Genomic DNA, 10,895 nt, shown 5'->3' with positions numbered 1-10,895 from the left:
TTTGTTCAGTTCAGTGCCGCCAATATGGCCGCGATCTTCTTCTCCCTCTGTCTTTTTTGTTTAACAGAAGAAACCCATACAGGTTTGGAACAACTCGAGGGTGAGTAAATGATTAAAGAGTTATTTTTTGTAAGTAAACCATGTCTTTAAGGTCTAGCTGTAGTATTTTCATTTGAATTCAGTTCATATAATGTGTTTTTATAAGGTATAGAAACTTTTGAGATCATGCATTCAAAACAAATGTCTTTTGAGGTGCATCTTCAATAGAAATGATAAAAACACTTATTTATTTTATTTAACCTATATAATGTAGGCACCAAAATGTTCTGAATACAAAGACCGAACAATTTCTCAGAGAAAACAAAGATGCAAAGCAGTTTGTACACATATTTAATATTTTATTAAAAAAGAAGTTATTACAGTTTACTGTACACAGCTATTTAAGAGATTATAATCCTATAGATAAAGAGCATTTGTCCTTGGTGACAGGCATGCCCACTTCACAATGCAAAAGAAAAACAAAAAGAATGGCAAAAATAGAGTAAGATTAATGGATAAGGAAATAAAAGGGGCAAATTACCATAATACCTGGGATAAAAAAAAAACGTAAAAGAAAAAGTGTAATTTTTTAAATGTAAAAGAAAAGTGTATTTTCTTTTTTTTTTAAATCAGCGTATCACACACTAGGTACTAGATACAGATACTATTTTAAAAAAAAATCCATGCTGTGTGCCCACATAAGCCCCATGTCTGAGCACCCTCTTGAAGCATAGGTATAAGGGACTAAAGGAGTGGACAGCCAGGACTGAACTAGACTGGACTCTACACCGGACGCATGCAAAGTGCACTGGAGAGTTCATCAACACAAATGCAAGAGAGGCCATGCCATTGGCTGAGAGGGCCAACAGGGGGAGCCTCTGAGGCCACAGCATCAGCCGGAAGACAGATCTCTCTTCTTCCTCTCTCTCTCTCTCTCTCTCTTTCTCTCTCTATCTCTCAGGCAAACAAACAGCTGGAGACCACAACAATAATAACTGCTGTCCCCTGGATGTGTGTGTGTGTGTGTGTGTGTGTGTGTGTGTGTGTGTGTGTGTGTGTGTAGATGTTTGTGCGCGTGTGTAAGCACTAGGGGCTTATGGGTGCAAAACACAAAGGACACAGTCATTATTTATTCTCATCCCCACCCACTAAATAACTTAAAAGAAAAAAACTTCAGCTTCCCTTCAATCCCAAACACCTTTTTTTAATCACGTATTACCTGCTCCAGATGGGCATCTCTTGTTATTGACATGGGGGGAGATAGGAAATCAAAAATTAGTAAATAAATTCTCACAAAACAAAAAAAAAAGAAGAATTTCTAATTATAATGGAAGCACACTTATACATGTTTATTCGAGTTTCTCACTCTTTAGTCATTTTACTCTGAGACATGAATTAAAAACAAAAGGAAAAATATATAGTTCAAACTAAATGTCTCTTAGGGATCAAAAATGAAGCAGAAATGAAATCGAGAAGCTGAGCTTCAGTTTGTCAGGGTGCGTTGCTAAGCATGGCAAAATGTTTACCACAGCAACCAAACCACAGCCGAGATGCGTTTTCTTTTTGTGAAACAAAGCCGCCTCTAAACGTATGCCGTCTCTCTCCTTGTAAGATAACCTCCTCTTAATACAATACTGCATATAAGTGGTGTTTTTTCTTTTTCTTTTTTTTAGAAAACAAGAACCCCCATTAACAGATTTCGACTCAAATGTATAACCAAGATTGCACAATTTGGCCAATTCTTGACTCGGGCTATAAAAACATCAAATGTTTAGCCCATAAAAGATCAATTTAAATTTGAAAAGAAAAGAGATAATGTAAAAGCCACTCCACGAAACAAAACAAAACATAGGCAGCTCTGGATCAAATCGCACGAGCTGGAACACCTCCCATCGTACTTTACTTTACTACTTCAACCCCGTTTCTTACATTTCGGACGATGAATGGATCTGCAAGTGCATTCAGAATGCGAGTTTTGTGAGAATACTGCAAAAAACACACACGCACACAAACTAAATCTGGTTCTTCATGGTACCAACATGCCACTGATGATATCTGCAGATGTTGAAATTCAAAAAGCTCTTTATACAGAAGAAATCTGCCCGTTTTCACACAGTCACGGCGAAAACCCACCTAAATGTTTCTCAGCAAGGCAGATCTTACCAAATGGGATCCTTCGGATAATATCTGTATAACATCGGACAAGCAGGTTACAAAACCTAAATCCATATGAACATCTAAGTTTGATTTCACCACCCAGTAAAACTAACTAGATCTACATGAGGTCAAACAACAGCTATCATAGTTATGCACAAGCAATAGGAAAAGATGATGAACTCTACAAATGTTAGTAAAAATCGTTTTTTTGTCTCTTTTTCTCTTTAAGGTTTCTTCTAGGCTAGACCAACAAAGTCCTACACGACTCCACTTCCGCATCATACAACAAATGTACAAAAGAGATGCTCGTAAATACGGAGAGGGTGCGAGACAGAAAGAGTAAAAGAAGACAAACACTCTGTGCATACATTGTTGGTACAAAATAAAAGATTTGTGCTCCGTAAAGCAGGACAGTCACTTCCTGGTCGTTTTGCGAAGGTCACTGTGGAAGCGTAGAGCCACGTTTCGTGGTGTGGGGCTTCCGCAACGAGGGAACAAAAGCCAGAAACATCGAGCTAGTGGAAAAGTTGAGCTTCGGTGTGCTAGCCTCTACATCTACATCCTTTAAAAAGACGCTCGAGGAACTTAAAGGGAGTCGTATTGATATTTTCCCGCTGGCGCTGTAGTATCGTGGGCTTGATCGGTGAGCGGCGTTCTGTAAAGTCCTGATGATTGCTTTAACGTACAGCGTGGAAACGTTCCCCTTCCTCTCAAGCGGTTTAATCTTAAAAGAGAAAACAAACAAACAGGACAACCAGGGAAGCAATGATAATGACTTGCGCTGGAGTGATCGATTCGGATCGATCGGGGGGAGTAATGAGGCGAGACGTGTCCGATCCAACTGCAACAACTCCACCTGAAGACGAGCCGAAGGGATTCATGTATCGGAGCATCACGGACACAACTCTCACTACGTACAAGTGGACCAAAAAAAAACAAAAAAAAACGGGCACCCCCGTTTAAATACAGCCTCTGTCTGGTCAGTCTGCGTTGGAAAAGGTGGATTAGGGAGGGCGATGACATGCATTCCAGCTACGCAGCTACCAACGTGGAAATCGAGGGGGAAAACACTACAAGCCTTTCTTTTGTCGGGGAGAGCGAGTGAGAGAGTGAAAGAGAGAAAAAAGGGGGGGGGGGGAAACAACCACCAAGAAGTAGAGATAGAACACCTAGAGAGGGTGCCGTATTCATCATCAACGCTAGATATCCATAAAAATCCTGGTTTAGTAATTATAACGATAAAAAAAACAAAACAAAAAAAAAAATTTCACCTTGTTTAAATATGAATCTTTTATAGTCTGCTTCGCATGGTTAGGAAATAATATAGTCTCTGTGGTAAAGGGGAGAAACTGTCACCCTTAACTACAACTCCATGTCCTGAGCTTCGTCCTCTGAAAAGTCAGACATGGAGCTTTCTGAAGAGGAGTCGCCCGCTCCTTCCTCCTGCTCCTTCAGAGCCTCCTCTGTTGCATATTTCTGGATGTATTCTGAGGAGAAACAGACGGATGGGAAAAAGAGATTAGACATTAAAAGAAAATATTTCACTATTAAAAAAAATGTCAAAAGTTTACATACACTATTTAGAATAATATTTGTTTTATTTAGTACTGACCTGAATAAGACATTTATATATAGTCCTCGAGAGAAAATAATAGTTGAATTTATAAAAACGACCCTGTTCAAAAGTTCACGTAGACTTGATTCGTAATACTATGTTGTTAAATTCTTCAGAAAAATCCTTAAATTCCCATAAATTCTTTGGTTTTTCAGCATTTTTGTGTATTTGAACCCTTTCCAACAATGACTGTATGGTTTTGAGATCCATCCTTTCACACTGAGAACAACTGAGAGACTCATATGCAACTTTTACAGAAGCTTCAAACGCTCACTCATGCAAAAGGAAAAACTATGCATTAGGAGCCAGAGGGTGAAAACTTTTTAACAGAATGTGTAGATTTTTCTTATTTTGCCCAGATGTCGTATTTTATTCATTTATTTATTCATTTAGTACTGCCCTTTAGAAGCTACAGAAGACACATGTTTCCCAGAAGACAAAATAAGTTAAATTTACCCTGATCTTTAAATTTGAAAAGTTTTCACCCCCCCCAGCTCTTAATGCATCATGTTTCCTTCTGGAGCATCAGTGAGCGATTGAATCTATTGTAATAGTTGCATATGAGTCCCTCAGTTGTCCTCAGTGTGAAAAGATGGATCTCAAAATCATACAGTTATTGTTAAAAAGGGTTCAAATACACAAAAATGCTGAAAAACCATAGGATTTTTCTGAAGAACAGCAGGCAGTTTAACTGTTCAGGAGGGACTCATGAACTATGCATTCAGGTAACAACACAGTATTAAGAATCAAGCGTATGTAAACTTCTGAACGGGGTCATTTTTATAAATTCAGCTAATATTTTCTCTTGTGGACTATATGTAAAAGGAAAATCTTATTCAGATCCCTCTTATTTTGGCAAAATAATTAACATTTAGCAGATTCTGCAAGGTGTATATAAACTTTTGACTTCAACCGCATATTGCCAGCCAGGGTCAGAAATTTGCTTTTCCAATAAGAGGCAACATTTGCCACCTGGAATTGTTTTCCAGGGTCATTTTTTACATTTGTGAGGCCATTTTTTATGGATTATTATCAGTGCTTAAAACCATTGTGCTGCTCAACACAGAACAGCATTTACTTGAAATTACGGTCACATTTGATCAATTTAATGCATCCTTGCCTAAGATAAACAGTACTTCATTTTTAACCAGTACATTTTATAAATATAAAAAAGTCACACAGGACAACAATTACCATTTTTAAATGACAACATAAACAAGTTGATGAATCAATTAGAATGAGTCATAAGACAAGAAAGTCAAATGAATCTAACATTTACGCTTTTGGAAACAGTCGCCTAATAAAAAGCACTTAAACTTTCAAGATATCCACAATGTTCATACTGGTAAACACTGTTATTCCGCTTTTTAATTTAAAACTTTTGTTTAAATAAAAAAAAAAAAAAAGAGGCAAAATCATGACTCATAACTTTTACTTTTGAATTGAAATGTTGGACTGAAAGATCAGGCCAGGTTCAAGCAGAGCAGGATAAAGCATTACTCAGTGTGCTCTGTTTATATACTGCAATAGTGCATAGAACAATTGCATACTGTGCATACTACAAAAATAGCAAGTCCAGTATGCTTCTAGCATACTTTTCCAAACATACCCCTAACACACAGAAGACATTGTAAATATTGCAAATGATGTGAAACGGTAAAAGATATAAACCCAAAGGCCAAATGGAGGTTGAAGTCAAATGACAGCAACTCTTTAAATCACCTTTGATTTTCTGTTTATAGTCCTCTGGCCGGTGTAGGTACATGGCTGCGGCGTCCCCGTTCAGAGGGTCGATGGGGTTCGGGTAGGCCAGCAACTGTGGCAAAAACGACTCGAAGATATTGGTGAGATCTGTGAAAGAGAAGAAGTAGAGCCTTTAATACAGGAGCAAAGCAAAAGTCTTATGTGCCCTATGTGCAGCACAAAATGGAGGATTTGTGTTGAGTGACATGATTATGGCCTAATCTCCCTTTCACTGTGGGGGCTATAGACACAGATCTCTCTCTTTCTCTCTCTGTCCTTCTATTTTTCTCTCGTAGACAGTACAGCATGTTCTAGCTGTCACTCTATTATACAAACACAACCTGGCCAGTGGCACAAAGCAGCTGAGTACATCTAAACCTAATGTTTGTAATGTATAAGTCAGCCCGATTAGGCCAGGCAACTAAGGCCAGTTAAAAGTAAAATAGAAATGTGTAAAAAGACAGACAGGAGTTTTGTGAATGATAACTAGCTGGTGGGATGTGGCCGCTTAAGTGTGGTTGTTTTCTGACCTTGTAGGTATTAGCTCATTCAGAGAGGGTAAGAGGATTACAGTGCACTGCGATCCTGTCTAAGGGGCCGGAGACTTTATTCTACTCCTCAGGCAGCATCAATTCAAGCTATGGCTTTTCCTGAGCATTTATTCTCAATATTTATGAAAGCAGACACATGCACAATGAGCATGCTGACATATATACGTACCATAAAGAGCGGTCCATGTCTGGTTGATCACATCTAAACACACGGTCCCTGACCTGGACAAAGAATTAACAGTTTTGGCATTAGAGAGAGTAGGCGATATGACCAATATTAACATCCTATGACACACCATCACATTGTTTTACTTCTGCTTTTTCATTTCAGAATGGTAGCAGTTATAATACATTGAAGGTATGGATTTTTTTCTAAATAGCATTTTTATTTGATTTATCTTTGTGTCAATAGACATTTAAATAATAGATCGTATACACACACACACACACACAAACACAAAAAGTGTTGTTACTGGTCACTATAACAATAAAAAATAGCATTTTTCAGTAATTAAAAAAAGCTGGAATAAAGTATAAATATTAGATGAAAAACGCACTTAAACATGCTATAAATGTTTAAATTAAAGTATTAAAATGATTACAAATAATATAAAACTAATTAAATATATACACTCATTACCAGTCCAAAGTTTTTGAACAGTAAGGCTTTTAATGTTTTTAAAGAAGTTTTTTCTGCTCACCAACCCTGCATTAATTTGATCCAAAATATAGCAAAAGCAGTAATATTGTGAAATATTTTTACTATTTAAAATAACAGCTTTCTATTTAAATATAGTTTAAAATGTAATTTATACCTGTGATCAAAGATAATTTTTTTTAGCATAATTACTTTAGCATTTAAAACAGTTGAGTGTTTTTTTTCCCCCCCAGGATTCTTTGATGAATCGGAAGATCCAAAGATCAGCATTTATCTGAAAAGCTTTGGAGTTTTTATTTTTTGGGAAGAAGAAGAAAATATAGATTAGACTTTTAGATTGGAAGGATTTTTTTTAAATTGATCAAAAGTGATGATAAAGATATTTTTAATGTTACTAAAGATTTATTTTTCAGATAAATGCTGAGATAAATCTTCTGAACTTTCTATTCATCAAAGAAATCTGAAAAAAAATCCTACTCAGCTGTTTTTAACATAAACATAATAATAATAATAATAATAACAATGTTTTTTGAGCTGCAAATCAGAATATTAGAATGATTTCTGAAAATTCATGTGACTGATGCTAATGATGCTAAAAACTCAGCTTTGAAATCACTGAAATAAATTGCATTTTAAAATGTATTTAAAAAAGTATTTAATAATAAATAAACATTTTAAAATTTGACTGTTTTTGCTGTACTTTGGATCAAATAAATGCAGGCTTGGTGAGGAGAAAAGACTTTAAAAAAAACATTACAAATCTTACTGTTCAAAAACTTTTGACTAGTAGTGTAGTAATATATAATAAAAAAACTAAATAACTGACTAAAACGTTTGCCAAAAAGAAATAAATAAATACAAATATAACAAAACTAAATGCTAATTTATTATTTGTGACCCTGGACCACAAAACCAGTCTTAAGTCGCTGGGGTATATTTGTAGCAATAGCCAAAAATACATTGCATGGGTCAAAATCATTGATTTTTCTTTTATGCCAAAAATCATTAGGAAATTAAGTAAAGATCATGTTCCATGAAGATTTTTTGTAAAATTCCTACTATAAATATATCAAAATGTAATTTTTGATTAGTAATATGCATTGTTAAGAACTTAATTTGGACAACTTTAAAGGTGATTTTCTCAGTATTTTGATTTTTTTGCACCCTCAGATTCCTGATTTTCAAATAGATGTATCTCGGTCAAATATTGTCCTATCCTAACAAACTATGCATCAATAGAAAGCTTATTTATATTCAGTTTTGTAAAATTTTACCTTATGACTGGTTTTGTGGTCCAGGGTCACATTTATTAATTTAATGCTAGTAAAAACATTAATAATACTTTGATACTATATAAAAAAAGAGCTGAAAACTACTTTTTTAATTATTTCATGGCATGTAGAGTTAAAATGTGTGCTCTGAAAACCAGAAAGGTGGATTTAAAAAAGAAAACAATTTAAAAATCACAAAACTAATGTATGGCTTTGAAAGACTGTGGATAGATAAATAGTTTGGACACTTTTTGGTCAACTTTGAGTTTGAAAGCATCTGTTAACATAAGAGCAGTAAAAAAAAAAAAATAGAAGAGCTGTGTTTCCCTCTTTTTCCTCTGAGGACAGCAGAAGTCAAATTAAAAATCTAATTCAGACTAAAGAGACTTACGCTTCATCAATGTTCGGATGAAAAATCTTGTTCATAAATCCTGTAAAGATATTGAAGAAGAAAGACGGAGTGAGTTCAAAGAAATCAAAGCGTTTAGTTGTACTAAATCATAAACTGTATCATAAATGTCAAACATCGTAATGGTCTTGGATACTAATGAAAGTATTAGCTGATTGCTCAACACAGGCTATTCCTAACCTTTCTCCTGCCGCACCATCTTTATACACAATTAAATATGACGTCAGCGGATGTCATTTGCTTTTTTCACCTTATTACACACCTCAAGTGTGGCAGTTTGAATACTTGACCCATTATTCCACAACCACACCAATGTGTGTGACTTTTAAAGGGCACTGATAATGGCTCTTTGGTATACACGTATGATAATACTTTACCTATAGAGGGAGATTTGAATGGGTATTTGTCTGGAAGATCTACTCGCACCTTCCACACGCCCCCTTCATACGGTGCTGACAGAAAAACAGAAAGAGACACATGACATGACTATTCAAGAAACAATTCACATCTGCTCTAGCATGTAACACAGACTTTGAAATGCCAAGCGATAATCATATAATACGAACTTTACGTGACTAAGCGTATGTGGGACTAAGACAGCGTGTGGGAGTAACCGTAACGCTTAATTAGATGATTATGAGTTATATGTTTAATGACACACGTGTGGGTGTGTACACATGTGGACGGGAAGCTGTGCTGTTGGCCTCGTGCGATATGGGGTATGGTGCAACGTGTGCTCGCTCCAAGAATAGCCCTTTGCAATCTGACCCTCGTGGCCAGTGGCTCAAACTACGAAAGGTAAAGCCCAGCCAGATAAGACCTGCTTCTACCTCTCAATGCGGAGAGGAAAGCTCATTACACAGAAAATGATATGACAATTAGAAAGAGTCACAAGCTGTAAACAATGACGTCTTGGCCCAAATCAGGAGTTTGCATGTTTAAATATGCAAGTGTCACGATTGCTTCATGTGATAGCTAGGTAAAGAAATCTAATGAGACTGTGAAATGTCACGAAACTTGTCAAGGACACGTTCGGATCTTATTTCTCACCCCATTTAGAAAGAAGAAAGAAATCACTGTAATTAATAAGAGAATCATATAACACTTTACCATAAGGCATTTGTTAATGTTAGTTAATAAAAATAGTTGTTCATTGTTCATGTTAGTTCATTATTAACAAACTAATGTTAACAAACACAACTTGTGATTTTAATAAAGCATTAGTAAATGTTCAAATGAACAAATGCTGTAGACATAGTTCATTCTTAGTTCATGTTAGTATAGTAGTTGCCTTTGGTTTTTGTAATAAATGTGATTTTTTATTTTTGTATTATTACAATTATGAAATTTAATTATTTGTAAAAACTACGGTCATACTATTTATGACTCTATTTTGTATTTAATTATTACCCCAATTACTGTATTTTATATATATTTTTTTATTTAGTTTTAATAAATACAATACACACACACACACACGTTACCAGTCAAAAGTTTTTGAACTGTACGATTTTTAATGTATATAAAAAAGTCTCTTCTGCTCATCAAGCCTGCATTTATTTGATCCAAAGTACAGCAAAAATGTTAAAATTTTGAAATATTTTTACCATTTCAAATAACAGTTTTTTATTTGAATATATTTTAAAATTTAATTTATTTCTGTGATTTCACATGATCCTTCAGAAATCATTCTAAGATGCTGATTTGTAAAAAAAAAAAAAAAAAAAAATTATTATTATTAGAAATATTTAAAACAGTTAAGTATTATTTTCCTCAGGATTCTTTGATAAATAGAAAGATCCAAACATCAGAATTTATCTGAAATAAAAAGATTTTGTCGCATTACACACAATATCTCTCAAATGCTTGGACTCAGTATAATCTTTTTTTTTTGGGGGGGGAAAGAAATTATACAAATTGATACTTATTAAGCAAGGATGTTTATATTATATATTAAATATATCAAAAGTGATGATACGTATATTTATATGTAATAAACGCTGTTAAATGCTGTTCTTCTGAGCTTTCTATTCATCAAAGAAACCTGAAAAAATTGTTTTCAACCTAATATTAATAATAATGAATATCTTTTGAGCAAATCATATTAGAATGATTTCTTGATGGATCATGTGACTGGAGTAATGATGCTAAAAAAAATCAGCTTTGAAATCACAGGAATAAATTAAAATTTTAAATATATTCAAATAGAAAACAGTTATTTTGAATAGTAAAAATATTTCAGAATTTTACTGTTTTTGCAGTACTTTGGATCAAATAAATGCTGGACTTGTGAGCAGAAGAAAAGTCTTAAAAAAAAAAACATTAAAAATCCCACTGTTCAAAAACTTTTGACACACACATATTTATTAATTTATTACTTATATGGAATGTTTTGTTTTTTTTGCATTACACTTAAGAGAATTGGGGGGGGGGGGGGGGTGAAATGAGACCC

General features: G+C 34.6%; 2 protein-coding genes across 2 annotated transcripts in view; one reads left to right on the top strand and one right to left on the bottom strand.

The window, feature by feature from the left end:
- Positions 1-377: 377 nt before the first annotated feature.
- Positions 378-8,889, bottom strand: LOC141333114 (ubiquitin-conjugating enzyme E2 H-like). Its single transcript, XM_073838042.1, has 5 exons — positions 8,821-8,889; positions 8,426-8,465; positions 6,275-6,327; positions 5,534-5,662; positions 378-3,683 (listed from the first exon to the last, which is right to left on the bottom strand). The coding sequence occupies exons 2-5, from the start codon at positions 8,458-8,460 to the stop codon at positions 3,559-3,561; spliced, it is 342 nt and encodes a 113-aa protein (XP_073694143.1). The 5' UTR covers positions 8,461-8,465; positions 8,821-8,889; the 3' UTR covers positions 378-3,558.
- Positions 8,890-9,079: 190 nt separating this feature from the next.
- The window catches only part of LOC141333392 (uncharacterized), an 8,311-nt gene continuing 6,495 nt past the window's right edge, over positions 9,080-10,895 (top strand). The window contains exon 1 of the mRNA XM_073838372.1: positions 9,080-9,241. Within this exon, the coding sequence (XP_073694473.1) occupies positions 9,080-9,241 (162 nt within the window). The remainder of the gene's footprint in view (positions 9,242-10,895) is intronic.

The sequence above is a fragment of the Garra rufa genome, chromosome 4, assembly GCF_049309525.1.
Source record: "Garra rufa chromosome 4, GarRuf1.0, whole genome shotgun sequence".
Lineage (NCBI taxonomy): Eukaryota > Metazoa > Chordata > Actinopteri > Cypriniformes > Cyprinidae > Garra > Garra rufa.
The sequence above is the reverse complement of the archived record's forward strand: the minus strand, read 5'-3'. Positions and strand labels throughout refer to the sequence as shown.

What these genes read in the sequence shown, in the direction of transcription:
- LOC141333114 (XM_073838042.1), bottom strand. Translation starts at nt 8,460, where the DNA reads ATGAACAAGATTTTTCATCCGAACATTGATGAAGC. An exon ending in GACATGGACCGCTCTTTATG is followed by an intron (nt 5,663 to 6,274) that starts GTACGTATATAT and finishes TCTCTTTCACAG; the next exon opens with ATCTCACCAATATCTTCGAG. An exon ending in CTATAAACAGAAAATCAAAG is followed by an intron (nt 3,684 to 5,533) that starts GTGATTTAAAGA and finishes GTTTCTCCTCAG; the next exon opens with AATACATCCAGAAATATGCA.